Below are 16,872 nucleotides of genomic sequence, written 5' to 3'. Positions count from 1 at the left end.
CAGCTTACTTTTATTTTATAAGATAATGAATGCATTTTACTAATAGAACAGTAACAATACCTTCTCCCCTGCATCAGGGCTTGTCATGTTATTTACAATACCAGGTATACAGGATTCCAAATCACAAGATTCTCTTCTTCCTTCTCCTTCGGTAACTTGTGCTGAAAGCACACCATTTAAGACAGAAACAGAAAAAACTTAGCAAATCCATGAAAATACATTAGTTTAAATTATGAGCAGATGTTAAATATTTTTAATCCATAATATCAAGTAACATTTATTGAAGCCCCTAATGAATAAAATATTAAAATAGAATATGGCCAAAAGAATTACAATCCCTGCCCTCATGGAGCTTCCATACTAATAAGAGAAAAGAATGGCAAAAGTCATTGAAAGAGACAACTAAGTGTTGCAGGGGGTAGAGGGGAAGATCTGGAGCTAAGAAAATATGAATTCAAATGTGGCTTCATATACTTATTTATGATATGAACCTAGGCAAGTCATTTAACTATTGTCTGCCTTGTTTTCCTCATGTATAAAATGGGGATAATAAGAGCAATTGTTTTCCAGGGCTATAGTGAGGACAAAATAAGATATTTGGAAAGCACTTTGCAAACTTTAAAGCACTATACTATATATAAATAAAGTCCAACATTACATATAAATATGTATACATATATATGTGTGTGTGTGTGTCATACATCAGTTATGGTAAATACAGCCTGGATTTTATAACTCACTTCGACTTGATAGGAAAGGTCTCATCAAGAATTTAATACAGGTACTATGGGACAGAAGCAATGTATCCAGAAATCCATAAAGGACAGTTAGTGAGACAACAGGTTTCATAAGAGGCAATGACAAGGCTCACTTATAGGGTGAGGATAATAAGCAAGAGTGCAAGCAAAGATACACAACCAAAGCTTATGAATAAAGAACTTAGAAGTTAAGTATGAGGTATTTTCATAAGGGTCATAAAGATGAATATCGATTTCATTCTATTGCATCACTCAAGTATAAAAATTCTTTATCCCCCAAATACTTTTCATTCATTTCAAAACTATTATTTTTTCACATGTTACAAACTAATATAGTAATCATTTAAATAAAAGTATTAAATTAGGAGTCCCACAAGTTTGAAACACTACATATTTTCAGAATTTTTCAATGTTTTGATTGTTTTTCTGATTTTTTTGTCTTTTTCCTCTTTTTTCTTTGAAAATGATAACTCACTGAGGAGAGATACTGAGAGAAATTTTGCTGATGTAAGAAGAAGAGATAACAATAAAATTTATTTTTAAAATAGCATCAGAAAAATCTGAAACAATTTTACAAAAATCAAGTCACATACATGTATGAATAAAGCATCTCTGATTCCATCAGCCAAGGGTATGCCCAATATGGGAACACCATTTATCCTAGGCAAAATTAAACTGTCTTTCTCTTGGTAGTTAAGTCATCGAGAGTTATCTCTGGAACAAAGACATTAAACAACCTACCCAGGACGGTAGCTCATGAGTATCATGAGCCTGGTCTGAACTTAGTTCTTCCTAACACTCACCACCACTCCATCCTCTTCCCTCCCTTTCTCCCTCCCACAGACTCATTTTTTCTATCCACTTCTTCTTTGGGTGGATTTTTCTATATTGCCATCTTGAATGCCATCTTCAAACTTGTGTGGGGAACATAGACTGAAGAGTTTAAAGAAATCTCTGATTTCATCAATTTAGATGTTCCCTCTAATAATTGGGAGTGATCCACTATGCCTGCCCATCACATCTTATTCTTACTCTCCCACAGGAGAGCATACTCATTTAAATTTGTTTATTTCACTAGCTATATACAATAGTGATTTTCAGCATTATAACAGTAAAAACACTGTATTCCCCAAACACTTCCATGACTTAGAAAGAGTCCTTTCTTGTGAAATTTCTTTTCAGTGAAATGAGCTAAAAGATCTAAGTTAACTTGAGGAGAACTGTAGCCCACCTTCTAGATAGGTTTCACTTCATACAAAACAGGACCCCATTGTAAGACTTTTAATACTCAATAAAATATACTAAATGAAGTGCTAAAGAATCATTTTCCTCTCCTGAAAGAAATGACAGTCACATTTAGAAAAACAAAACAAAATAAAATAACACAAATCTTCAAAAGGAGGTTAAGTCTGGCCTGTTCTCTTGTCTTCATTTGACTTAAAATCCTTTTGATACTTGACTGTGACTGGGTCAGTTCTGAAACTACCTTAGGGTTTAGTCTATTTAAGGTCAAACCTAAAATATTCCAGGATTCTAGACCGAGTTAGATTCCCAAAGACCAACTCAGAATTACTGGCATGAAGGACTTACTTTCTTGGAAAGGCATTTTACTGAAAAACCCCTAAATTAGGCAAGTATCTTTTCGGCTGAAGAAGATTCCAGCTTCCCCAAATGTATTGGCCCTAGCACTCAATTAGGGACAAACAGCATGTTAAATGGACATTATTTCCCTCACCATCCTTTTGCTTTGTATTCACCTTGATGACACAATATTGGAAAAAGCTCAATACTGAAGGAGCCAGACAGTGGCAACAGGTGAAAGGGAGTATAGTAGGAATTTTCCTAAACCCTCTGATGGGTCTGGGTAATGGAAGCAAGGAGACTTGGAATCACCTCAATCATGAATAGGAAGGAAGAAATGGTCATGTGTTCTCTGCAGCTGCAGGAATGGGAAAAAAAGAGCCTCTTCCAGTACTCCCTTGGGTGGAAAGGGAAGAAGCAGATGCCTACATATATTTTTAGATAGTAATTCCTCAATCACAAAAAAAGTGATTCTGCTTTAAAAAGGAAATCACCCTGTGCTGCTCAACCTGGGATTTGTAGCAATAGGAAACATGTGTATACATTATAGAAATAGAAACTGAAAATTAGACAAAGCAAAGACCTAAAAGAAAAAAAATTATATTGTACAGAATTTGCAATATTAAAAAATACTCTCCTGCTTCTATTTGTCTTAATTAAAAAGGTACTGAATTTTTAAAGAAATGCTAAGGCTGAAATTTTTCCTCAAAACTTTGATTACTTATAAACAGATTAGTCATTGTGCATTCATGACCATTTGGAAGGAGGCTTATGTTATCCATCCATGGTCATGTTGACTTGTTATGTAACTCCACCTCAGTAAGCATGAAGTCTTGAAAGTTCAACTAAACCATTCTCCTCCTCCACCCCTATTTTCCCACATTTGAAAGAAATTGGACTCCAGCTTTAACTGACTCTGAGATGAGCTCTGGTGTTCTCTATTCAGGAAAAATTCTTTTTGACATCCTTATCTCTCACATCTGCTTGGTATATATGTGTTTGGGGGAAGAGGGAGTAGGTATCATTTCTAATTGTCTGGGCCTGTCATCTCAGTGGTACATGAAGCCAAAGTCAAGGGTTGGATTCCTGTAGGAAGTAGTTGGCTTTGTCCTGGTTAATCTGCTCTTCAATAGACTATTAGCACCAGCCAATCACTTTATCAGAAAAGGGGTGGGGGGCTGGGTCTAAGTGAGTAGTGTCAGTTCATCTCTATCCTATCACCACAAGCAAAAAAGCATTATTCATTCCCCAAATCCATGCTCTACCAGTGGCCAGGATCATGACACTTTTGTATTCAGACACTACCTTTCTAATGAACAGTTCAAGGTAAAGCTAAAGATGGCAGAGAGATGAATGGTGGATAGAAAGACAATCAGTTTCTAACAAGCAGAGGCAAATTCATCTGATAAGATCCTATTCTTCCCAACACCATGAACTGGGTTTTTTTTGTCCATTCCAAAACCTATTTCCACTTACAAGCAATAGAAGGTGTGAGTACTTCACTAGGCTGGAGTGTGTCTCTGGAGCCTAATTCTCCACAATTCTCCTCTGATGAATGATTTGCATCACCTGTTTGTGTGGCCATCACAGCAACTTGGAGACTTTCAGCTAAGGGGGCAAAAGTATAAGACTGAGTTAAGGAGGAGAGCTGAATTTTGAATCCTGAAGGATCCTAAAAATGCCAAAATGTGGGGTGGCTAGGTAGAGCAATGGATAGAGCACTGGCCCTGGAGTCAGGGGTACCTGAGTTCAAATCCAGCCTCAGACACTTAATAATTACCTAGCTGTGTGGCCTTGGGCAAACCACTTAACCCCATTGCCTTGCAAAAAAAAAATGCCAAAATGTTCATAGTAATCTTTTTTTTATGGTAGCAAAAAAACCTAAAACAAAATAATAAAACATGGGAAGACAATTTAAAGTGATGCAGATAGAATTCAGTATAACCACAATAATATGCACAATGATTATAAAAACAACACTAAAGGTATTGAACTCCAACTATCATGGTCTCAGATAGTGGTGATAAAATATATCTCCATAGTTTCAGTTTTTCAACTTAAGATCTATAGATCTGGAATCTAGTATATACTGTCAAAAACTATGACTATCTGTTTTTTGTTTAAATGTTTTTCTGTATTACCAGGGAGGGCTCAGTATTGACCCAGAAAAGATCATGGTATCTAAACACTTGTGGTGACCAAAATACAAGGCAATAATAAAACTTTTAAAAAATAAAATAAAATAAATATAAATATTAAAAATAGTATATATATATATATATATATGTACATAGCATATATCTAAATGTTCAATGTACCTAATATAAAAAGATAAGTATTAAAGATGAGTATACACTGTAAAAACTCTGCAGTTTAATTACCTAAGATATACTGCTACAAGATACTTATAAAAATACTATTTGGAAATATTGGAGATTCATGAAGACCAGAGCTAAAGCATTTGATTTTAAATTAAGACATATCAAATTGATTGGGTCATTGATAAATTGCAACCAGCAAATGTAATGGAATATTATTGTACTTTAAGAAGATGAATATAAAGAATGCAGATAATGGATTTATATAAAACAATACCAAACGAAGTGAGCAAAACCAAGGAAACACTAAACACAATGACTATATTCATATATTTGGAAGTAAAAATAAAAGATATCAATAGAAATGAAATAAAATGAAAGGATGTCAACCAGACTGAGGAAAAACATAGGGACCTACTAATTTTTAAAAGTACTAATGTACATTCTGGTATGAATGGCTACTCAAAGCTCTCAGGTACAAGTAGATGTGATAGCTATCAGTAATTTAGGGTTGACAAGCCTGTTAGTGGCTGACTTGGCTTCACGGGTGCTCTCTGGTCTCTGCTGACTACCTGCATTTGGGACCTGTCATTGTCACACATCCAATGAAAAAAGGACAGAGGAAATCAAGATAGTCAAACCCACAACAATCCATCAGATAATTATTAAGGGTGTATTCAGGTGAATGGCATTGTGCCAAACAACAACTAAAAATAAAGTTAATTTTATTGTCAGTACTCTAGGAAAAATCTTGACAGGGAGGATATTCAAAGCTTGACTAAAATGATTTTGGCAACATCTCTGACTTAAATATTTTTGTCGCCCATTATCAGGGTACTTCTCTTTGTCTTGGATTTCTGTCTGAGTGAATCTGTCACAACATCTCTCACTTTTCTGGGTCTCAGCCTGAGGGGATTAGGTGGGGAGCTCTTTGGGGTGCCTCCCCATCATCAAGTTGTAAGTGTCCAAATGGAGGCTGAATTTGAACAGCTTCATTTCTAAATCAACTCACCTTCCTTTAATGCTGCTGCTAATAGTGAGGCAGTCTGAGGGGCTTCTCCTGGGTCAGGCTTAATAAGAAGATGAGGTTCTAAATGGACATCTTCAAGTCCACTCATTTCTCCAAGTTCCGCATAGATATGTAGCTTTTCTTCCAAATATGTGCAGATCTGTTGGTCCTGGTTGCTAAGCAGCTCTGCAAAATTATATTTGCCAAAGGGTAATGCCACTGTTAACATCAGACACTATTCTAAATGAGATGCTATATAATATAAACTTGTAAACCTTAAAGACTTTAAACTGACTTGTTCAGTTCCATGTGACTCTCTGGGCTCCCATTTTGGGGGTTCTCAGTCAAGACTCTGGAGTGGTTTTCTGTTTCCTTCTCTAGCTCATTTTACAGATGAGGAAAAATGTGAGGCAAACAAGGTTAAGTGACTTGCTCAGGGTCATACAACTAGGAAACATCTAAGGTCAGATTTCAACTCAAGAAGATGACTTCCTGACTCCAGGCCTGGCTCCTATACACTGTGCTATCTCACTGCCAAAGAACTTATACAGTTTTAGTTTTTTAAGTTATTAAAATTATAATAGAATTTGGGGGTTACTCTGCAAAAAGTATTAGTTATTACTACAATCTGGATTCAAGTTATAATTCCATTCTATCATTACTCATCAAGTTCCTTCTTTGTGCAAGGGTTTGCAGCAATATAATATACTGCATGAGACACAAGTATTACAACAGGAGTCCCTAACCTCAAGAAGTTTAGATTCTACTGAGTAGAAGGAGGGGATAGGACAAAAGTAATGTTGCTAGTTCCAAGAAATAGCATTTTCTCTTATCTGATGACAATTGTTATTTTCTCTTCAGTCTTGAATCTGATGGTAACAATAGGCTTTTAAATGATGCTATCATGACCCATGAACAAATATGTAACAAAAGTATAAAAAGACTGATAGTTTAGACTTCCAGAGGTAAGTATGAAAACATTAACTTGTTTTTGTCTATTTATAAGTATTCCTAGTCTTCTGTCTTCTTTATTTATGTACTATCCACTGATTTAATTATATCAATTATATCTATGGGTGTAATTAAGTATATAATGGATACATTTAATATAATGGATATATATGATATAATATAATGGATATATAATATATAGCTAACACAATTAATTATATAATTAATATACAGTTTATGGTATATTATAAGTATAGAATGATGACACAATATATAAATATATGATAATTTATGTATGATTAATAATAATATAATGGATATATCAATAAATATATGTATTGTGCTTTCCACTGACTTAATTATACCAATTACATATTTGGTATAAATAAACATATATAATGTACTGTATACATGTAATATAAATATATAGCACATAAGATTATATTGAACATATATAATATATATAAACAAATATTTATAATATATTGCATTGTATATATTATATATGTTATATATACAAATATAGTTATATATTTCTTATAATATGATACATTGAACATATTATGTAATAAATCCTTCAATGTGTTATATAAATATTCTATAATAGTTATATAAATATAAAACATGTTATATTATACATATTAAATAATATAAATACATTACTATAGTGTTTGTTATATAATATATTCAACATGTTCATATATCATTCTAAAATATATTACATATTATATAAATGTGTATATTAAATCAACAATAAATTTTGATTGAAAAATGAATCCAATGAAAGCAGGAAGGGTTTGTATTGCAAAACAGAACACTTGAGTTCTGATCCTTCCTCTAATGAATTGCCTCTATTACTTTGGACAAGACGCCTCTCTTCTCTGGTATCGATGTCGTCATCCCTAAAATATGAAAGTGGATCAAACAGTCTCTACGATTCCTTCCATCTCTAACATGATAGGATTTCTGTGACTATGACACTATTATATACCATTAGATAAAAGTATATAAATGAAAGTGAGGGACCACTAATTCCTCTGAGATCGCCTTCAAAACAAACACATTTGATGACTGAACTGAGCATCTGTGGCTTAAGGATGTACGGTACCTTGGCACTGCTGGATTCTGGCTACTCTTGCTTCAGTTTTCTTTTTATCCTCATCGGATTCACTCATCCTTCCCCCTTCCTCCTCTGGGCAACTGGAAAAGACGATCATTGATGGAGACAACTTGAAATGAAATCCTTATGGTCTCATTTTAGATTCATTAAGAAACACACTGGAATAATGATCTATAGACTGATCTATACAATACAATATAGAGAAACTTGGCATAAGGTAGATCTCTAATGGACCCCATCCAGGACCAGGAAGATTTCATAATACTGTAAGACAGATCCATGGCTCAGAACCCAACAACAGTGTTACAATGAGGTTTCACTATGGAAGAAAAACATGATGATTGGCAGCCAGTGTGGTAAAATTTAAACCTCTGCTTTCTAATGCATGTAGTCCTTTTCTTTCTTTTTTTTTAGAGAGGGGCTAATCTGTGGCAAAAGATAACTATAGCTGATATAACTTCTTTAATTATCCTTTAAGATCCATCAAGTAATTTGTTTCTTCATTTAAAAATTATTTATAACCATTGACCACTTATCAATTGAGGAAAAATTCTTTTGCTTTCTTTCTTCTTCTTTCCACCCTACCTGCCTGCCTTCCTAGGGGCATGTATCAGTAATATTTTGTATATTTGTGGTATATTCTTATATCTAAATTTACCTCAAGTATTTCCATTCTAATTTGACTGCATTTATTTTGTGTAAAAGCAATATTCAACAAAATTGTCCATTTTATCCTCTATGATCACCCCTACTCCTTGATTAGCTTAAGAATTCTCCCTCATCATTTTCAAAGGATATTGAGCTACTTAAATAAGAATGACAGAGAAATTTGGGATAGATGGGTTATTTTCTTAGAGTTTTAAAAGGGGCAAGAGGAAGAATGGTAGAAACAATATTCTAGAATAGTGATTGGGAAAGAAGATAATAGAAAAAGGAAGGGTGGGGAGAGTAGACATCAGATGAATCTCACTCCTATATGAATTGGACAAAGGAATACTAAACACACAGAAGCATGCACACTTTTATGCACACCTTCAGTTTGTGACAAAATACATCAAATGCAACAAGGAAGATACCAAATGAAGACAGAGAAAAAGAATGATTAAGAGGGAGGGCAACATTAAAGAGATAATATTCTCAAGCAAAACAAAACTCCCTAATCCTGAAGGGATCAATCAAAAGAGAAAAGAACAGAACAGAACAGAAAATAAAAGGGAAAGGAAGGGTAAGAGGAAGGAAAAAAAAGGAAAAAAAGAGAAATGGGATGTAGTAAGTTGTCCATCAAGTGGTAAATGGCTGAACACATTGTTTTATATCAATGTGATGAAATATTATTTTACCATAAGAAATGATGAAAGAGATCATATCAGGGAATGCTGAGTACTATGAACAGATGCAAAGAAAGGAGAAAGAACCAAGAGAAAAATTATAAAAGGACAACATTATAATGAAAAATAATTTTCAAAGATGCAAAGACTAGCCATGTATCCAAAGGACCTATGATGAAGTAAGTTATCCACCTCCTGATAGAGAAGTGATAGATTCAGAGTGCAGAAAGGAACACATAGTCATGGACACTGTATTTGCTTTGCTTGACTAGGATAGTTTGTTATATGGGGTTTTTTCTTCTCTCTTTTAAAATTCCCCCTTTTTGATGGGGAATAGGAGAAGGGAAGTTAGCAATATTGATACAAAGAAATTAAAGAAACATTTTTAATGTTCAAAAGAGAATAGAAGGAAGTACAGGCAAGTAGGACAGTTTTAAAAGTTACATGTGGAATTTATTTCATATTTCTGAAGAAATCAAGTAATAGGAAATGGAAAATCACAACTTCATACATAATCCTCTACATGGACATTCCTGTTTTATTTGTTGTTTACATTGAGAATAGGAAGTACATCTTTAAAATAAAATTTTAAAAATCTTTCTTTCCTCCCAAACAATGAAATCATATAGATAAATTACTGTGCTTGACATCATGAAGATTGGGCCTCAAATACTGCTTCAAATATACACATTTCCTAGCTACATGATTCCTGACAAGACACATAAGTTCTGCCAATCTGTTTGTAAAACTGGGACAACTATAGCGCTTACCTCACAAGATTGTTGTGAGGATTAAATGAGATAGCGTGTTAAGTTCTTTGAAAAGGTTAAAGTACTTTTTAACTACTAGCTATTATTATTGTTAGTGTGAGTAGGTAGCACCATGGGCATAGAGTGCTAACTTGGAACCAGGAAGACTCATCTTACTGAGTTCAAATCTGGTCTGAGATAGTTCCTAGCTGGGTAATTCTGGGCAAGTCACTTCAACCTTTTTGCCTTTCCTAATTTGTAAAATATGAGCAAGAGAAGGAAATAGCAAACCACTTCATTATCTTTGCCAAGAAAACCCCAAATGGAGTCACAAAAAGTTGGACATAACTGAATAACAACAACAAAAGTATTATTGCTTTTAAGTTCACAATAAAAATACTTTTAAAAATATCTAATGACTATTCAAGAGGACCTTAGTGACATTTTGGGAATTTCTTGGCAAAGATGCTGGAGTGGTTTGCCATCTCCTTTTCCAGATAAAGAAACTAAGACCAGTAGGGTTAAGTACCTTATCCAGGTCACACAATTAGTGTCTGTTCTAGATTTGAACTCAGTAAGATGGGTCTTCTTGCCTCCAAGATTTGTACTCTATATACTATACCACCCAACTGCCCTAGTTAAGGATATACAGATCAAATAATCAATCCATTTATGAAGTACCTATTATTTGCAAGGTGTTCATTGCAATGGACACAAAGAAGAATCAGAAATGGTCCCTTTCCTCAAAGAGCTTGTAATGTAACTGGGGAGACAAGAAACATGTAATAAAAAACAGCTCATGATACATACAATTTTATAGATGTCCTTTGAATGGTATAAATAGGGCACTATAAGAATTCTGCACAAAAAGAGAGCACTAGGTGATGAGGTAGTCAGGGAAGGCTTCTTGGAAGAGTTGTGACTGGAGTGAGTTCTTGAAAGATGGCTAGGAGTCAGACGTGGACAGGAGGGATGAGATATTCCAGGCAGGAAAATAATGAACAAAAAGAGAGGCACGAGTACCCAAGACGTGTTCAAAAGAGAGTGGGTAGATCAATCTGGCTGGAACAAAGGCTTTATTTAGGGAAGGATTAGAGATAAGGTTAGAATGATCTTCCCTCAGGCCCCAGCTCCATTCCCTAGTACAGGATAATAATGCAACTTTACCTCTCCACTGCTTGCTGTATTCGCCTCATCCAGTTATTGCGCTCCTCCTTAGAATTGGTATGAATTTCATACATCTCAGGGCCAGCAGATGAAGCACTAATGAGGAACATCCCTCTTTCTTCATTGGCTACTTCTCTAGCAATCAGCTTCTGAAGGGAGATAACAGATGGCTTCTGGTCCTAAGTAAAATGAGAAGGAATTCACATAAAGTGATGTCACACCTAGCCATTGTTTCACCAAAATGCCTATTGCTAAAGATATTAACAAAGACCAGCAGTTCTCAATATTTTTAATTTCAGGACTTCTTTAAATTTTTAAAAATTGTTAAAGACCCCCCAAAGAGCCTGTCCTATTTGTCCTATTAGAAGTCAAGACATTTCAATAGATTAGACCTTTGACCTCACAGACCCCTTGATTGATCTCTTGTTAACCCTGCTTACCTTGCAACTTTGAAAACCACTTAGACAAATGTTGGTTATTCTTGTGAATAGGGGATCAGTTATAGAAATAAATAAATTCCACAAAAATTCCCCAATTCTTTTATAAGGTTCAATCTACTCTACACAATCCTCTCTCCCCTATTCAACCTTTTGCCAGTTTCATTAACATGTAGCTTATTTGACTAGAGTGCATTTAAATTCATTTTATTTTCTATACTTAATATGTGGTGAAAATACTAGCCAAAGTGTAATGAGAGGATATGTTGTCAAGAGACATGGGAAAATTAGTCTGTAAAAACTCACTAGTCAACTATTTTCTTCTTGTTCACACAAAATATACTTCATAAAATAATCTATGGTACTCTGATTTTCTCACTTTCTTCCCCATTTCTTCATTCTAAAAGATATATCAACTAGATCATACCTTGGATAATACTCCTATTAACACTGAAGAGTAAGAAATGATTTGAAATTTTAAATTAAACTTCATCCAGTAGAAAAGTTTTAAATAGACTGTTGACAGCCACTTAATATAGTAGATAGAACTCAGGACCTTTACCTGAGTTCAAATGTGTATGATCCTAGTTGAGTCATTTAATCTACCTGTCTCAGTTTCCTCAACTGGTAAAACAGGGAATATCCATCTCCCATAGTTGTTGTAAGAAGCAAATGAGATAATATGATGATCCCTTCTACCTCACAGGGGTTAGGGGCACATAGTGCCCCAATGATTTGGAAAAATCTGTATAAAAATTTTTTTATCTTCCCTTTACGCTAGAGAAGTCTGAATTATTCTGGCATTAAATGATAAAACATGTTGATGTTATATATTATTATACATCTGTTTTATGCATTTCTGAGTTTATAAACTTTTTCTGTATCTGCTGGTCTTTGCCCGTAATCTGAGGCTCCTACAAAATTAAAAAAAAAAAAATTCCCATTTAACTTCTTATGCCAATCTGTAATATTTCAAAACCATGATGGGGAAAATCATAATGTGGAAAGGATAAATATATTTGTAAAGTGCATTACACAATGCCCAACTCATAGAAGATGAATAATAAATGATTGTTTCTTTCCTTCTTTCCTTCTTCCCTCTCTCCCCATTTAATTCTTAAATTAACTTTTATTAAGAGAAAAAAATGCTGAAGTGGTTACAATATAGTTGCTACAAGTGAAAAAATGCTCCCCAGACATGAAATTGATAATTTTTTTGTGTTCAAATTTTCAAATACATTTTAGCTGCTCTTTGCTATCAAAAAGATCAATTACGAGTTGCTGAGTCAGCAAACTGAAATTAGTTTTCTAAACCCAAGACCTTTCCATTTAGTAAATATTCTAAATGTATAGCTATCTTTGACATCTCTCACACCCAAATCAAGAATAGCCATCTATATTTTCCAGATACAATTCTTTTTGGCATACCATAATAGATTCTTAATTAATCACATTTTAATTAATTCTATCTTTGTCTTTTGGGAAGGAGGAGTTTGTGGGGCAATGGGGTTAAGTGGCTTGTCAAGGTCATACAATAATGATCAAGTTTTTTGAGGTTGGATTTCAACTCCTGACTCCAGGACCACCCCCAAAGATACTATTTTTCTATGAGTAATTTTTAAAATCTCTCCAATCCTATATAGAAAAATACAAAAGTTGAATTTTCAAACATTAACCCAAATCAACAAAAGGCCTGAAATGATTTGGGGGCACTCACAAGAAAATATCAGGGAATCAGAAGAGAAGAGGAATTAAGAGAAAAAACATCTCCTTCCCTCACCCACCAATAACCTACTGACCTACTGATCATGTGGAAAGAGTTATAAAGATAGATGTAAAAGACCAGTCTAATGATTTTACTCTGAGTATATCTGTGGACTTGAGTCATGTTTGAAGATAGTATTTTATATAGGAAATATCACCATGTCAGAAGACCTGGGTTCAAGTCTTAACTTTAATACATACTAGTGGCATGATCTAGGGCAACATGCTGCTATCCCTGGACATCTCAATTTTCTCATTTATAAAATAATGAGGTTGGATTAGATCAGTAGTTCTTAATCTTTTTTTTTTCTTTTTGTGTCATGGACTCCTTTGGCAACATGGTGAAATCTCTGGACCCCTTCTCAATTTTAAGCATATAAAATACATAGGATTGCAGAGGAAAGCAATTATATTCTCAGTTATTCTCCATCATCTATCTATATAGATAGGTGAAAATAGATATGGATAGAGATAAAGATGGATAGTAGATGAAGATGGATGAAGATAAAGAAACGAACAGAGAGAGAGACAGAGAGACAGAGAGACAGACAGAGAAAGAGACAAGACAGAAAGAGACAGAGAGAAACAGAAGGACAGAGACAGAAAGAAAGAAAGTAATACAAACAAAGCTCACAAACCTTAGGTTAAAAGACTTTGGATTCTTAAGGCCCAAACTAGCTTTGAATTTAAGAACTATAATTACATAGCTAAACATTAGCTTTTCACTATAAGGTTCTTGATATGGGATTCCCTTTGGATAAGTTTGTCTTATATAGAAATTCTTTTGATTCATTACTTAAACTAAATCCCTTTGAATGAAATCCAACCTAAAACTAAAACCAGAATGACTTGCAAATCCAATTTTCTCTATGGTATTTACAAAATGAAAAAAAAATATTGAACACATTACCAAATATTAAAATAAATGTGATCAAATATAAATTATATTTACTTCATTTAGAGAAGCTTTTCAAAGTCTTCATAAACTATCTCTACTTTTTTCATCTTCACCAATGGCTGTTGGGACACAAGCTACAATTATCTCCATGATAATGTTGGGGTTACACTTTGTTTATAAAGCCTCCTTTAGAACACTATTCTGATGGCTCTGGGAATCTCTCTTGAGCAGGAAGAGCTTTGAATATTGGCCCATAGACAGAGCATGTGTCTGTCTGTCAACCAGCCTTGCTAAACTCACAGAGGTTCACTATCAAAGTAATGGCCTTCAAGTGACAAATTTATTTAAACAGAAGAGCTCACAGCTAAACTTCTGGGAGATAAAGGAAAAACAGTCTCCACTGACAAGGAGCTTACAGGCTAATGAAAGAAACAAAATGCAAACAGTTATGCACAAATGAGAATAATTCATGAATTACAGCTGAAATTGGAGGATTAAATGAGAGGAAATAAGAAGAAACTATGTCGACTCCTCTTTTCACCATTTGATTATCCCTTCTTTATGTATATGAGAGGTTTCATTTATAGTCCTATGAGTGAAATTCAATATCGGTTGACTGAGGCATGTATTCTCCAAGCAAGATAAAAGTTTATTAACAGGACAAGAGCCTTCCAATAGAGTGGGTGCCTCAGTTAGAGCCAAAGACTCCTAGACCAATAGGAAATTCCTTTTTATAAGCATAGAACAAAAAACAGAGCAGGATAGATGAAGAAATAATACTATTGGTTACAGGTCTGATAACATCATGGGGCTGGGGCCCAAAATGATTGGTTAGAAATTGAGAATGAAGAACTAACAGCAATTCCCTCCTGTATCTAGAAATAAACATTGTTTGAGTTCACCTGCAAGGTTAGAGATGTTAGACTTCTTTGGACAGCAAACCAGATGTCTTTGAAGGATAGTATACTGGAAATAGATACTAGATCAATCTCCCTAATGACCACTCATATCCTCCAAGTATAACAGATTTTGTTGAGGTGATAATAAAACTGTGGATTTCTTAACTAATTGCAGACTAGCTGAATTTCTGAATGAATGACTTAAGCAGGTATAGGACAAAATTCTTTGACTATAAAAAAAGGATCGGTTAAAATGATATAGGGATAATTTAATCTTCTTAAAAATAAGAATGCAAATGTGGTCATGACTCAGTTTCTCCAGCAAATATTGTCACCACAGGTTGTCAGACAAAGATTATGTATGAAGAATATCAAAAATGTAATTTATTAGGGGACAGCTAGGTGGCAAAGGGGATAGACCACCAGCCCTGGAATCAGAAGGACCTGAGTTTAAGTCCAACCTCAAACACTTGATACTTACTAGTTGTGTGACCTTGGACAAGTCACTTAATCCCATTACCTCACCAAAAAAGATATCAAAATTTAAATTAATGTTTATAGATAATTAAAGAATGTTTTGATTCTTAGAATTTCTTGACCTCACTCCTCCATGTTTTATCACTCTACTCTTCCATCATCATCCTAGAAGTGAAAATGCTATCCCACCATACAGAAGTATTTTGCAATTTTGTCCATTTCATGACTCACAACAAATCTTCTCTTTATGGCCAATTTTCTATGCTTGGCCAGGGTGGTCCTCAAATAGCCAGACCAAGGTCCAGGCTAACATTCTTTCAAGTTTGATAGAAATTTTAGAGCTTGTATTTCATTGTCATAGACCTAGGGTAAGATTACTGGGTGACTTTTGTGCTGTTTTGTTTGTTTTTTGGGGTTTTTTCCTTTGATTTATTTTTTTAGTTCAGGCCAATGATTTCATGAGTATGGTAAGTTCCTAGTGCTGAAACTCCTGTCAATATACAAAACAATAACTCCTCTGGAACTTCAAGTCTTAGCTGTTAAAAGCACTGAGAGTTTAAGTGGCTTCCCCATGGTCACTCAGCTAATATATATATATAAATCTAGGATCTTCTAATTATAAGACTGGACCTTTATTCATTGGATGATGCTATCTCATTGAATTAAAAACCAAAAGTAGATTAAAATGTATTTAAAATATTTATAACATGGCTAAATTGCATGAGTCTTACTTTGGATACCAGTAAATGCAATACAGATAACACTTCAATGCATTTATCTCATTACTTAAAGACAAAGGCTTTATATAAATGAACAATTGATTAACCTCAACAACAGGAAGAGGAAATCATAATTCATTAACTTGATAACTATTCTTCACTACTATGAACACTGTCTTAGTTTGAAGAAAAGACCAAAGACAACAACATGATGCCTGAATTTATTGCTAAATGATCTTACAGTTTTTGTGTGAATGTGTAGTCTGTCTTTGGAATCGTGGTTCCAACCATTGTTTATAGAGTCTTTTTGTATCGTGAGTCATGTGACACCTTTGCTGAGAAAAAATGTTACTCCCTCTCATTACTACATTCCCAAGTTGGTCTGTTGATTATTTCCAGAATTCCACAGTTATACCACATCTAAAGTTTGACTGAATTCATTATGTCCTTATAACATTTCTTCAGCCCACTCTGCTTAAAATTCTATAAGAACAAAGGTGTGATTCTAGATCAAATCATTAGTTGCTCTAGTTCAGCATTATATATAAGAAGTGATTTGGGGGCTTCATAATGACTGTACCCTTCCTTGGTCCATCATATCAACTTCTAAGATAACTTTGTTCAGTAATAATTTCATTGAATTAACTGACTGATGAAATCAAAATTATATATACATATATATATATATATTAAAAAT

The 16,872-nt window shown here is 34.1% G+C and overlaps 1 protein-coding gene across 10 annotated transcripts in view; it reads right to left on the bottom strand.

The window, feature by feature from the left end:
* ARHGEF28 (Rho guanine nucleotide exchange factor 28) overlaps positions 1-16,872 on the bottom strand; it is a 378,068-nt gene that overhangs the window by 53,896 nt on the left and 307,300 nt on the right. For all 10 annotated transcript variants that reach the window (XM_074208046.1, XM_074208045.1, XM_074208043.1 and 7 more), the window contains 5 exons: positions 10,982-11,160; positions 7,726-7,817; positions 5,670-5,852; positions 3,816-3,947; positions 61-161 (listed from right to left, as the gene is read on the bottom strand). In XM_074208046.1, coding sequence (XP_074064147.1) covers positions 61-161; positions 3,816-3,947; positions 5,670-5,852; positions 7,726-7,817; positions 10,982-11,160 — 687 coding nt within the window. The remainder of the gene's footprint in view (positions 1-60; positions 162-3,815; positions 3,948-5,669; positions 5,853-7,725; positions 7,818-10,981; positions 11,161-16,872) is intronic.

The sequence above is a fragment of the Macrotis lagotis genome, chromosome X (assembly GCF_037893015.1).
Source record: "Macrotis lagotis isolate mMagLag1 chromosome X, bilby.v1.9.chrom.fasta, whole genome shotgun sequence".
NCBI lineage: Eukaryota > Metazoa > Chordata > Mammalia > Peramelemorphia > Peramelidae > Macrotis > Macrotis lagotis.
This window is presented reverse-complemented; position numbering and strand designations above follow the sequence as displayed.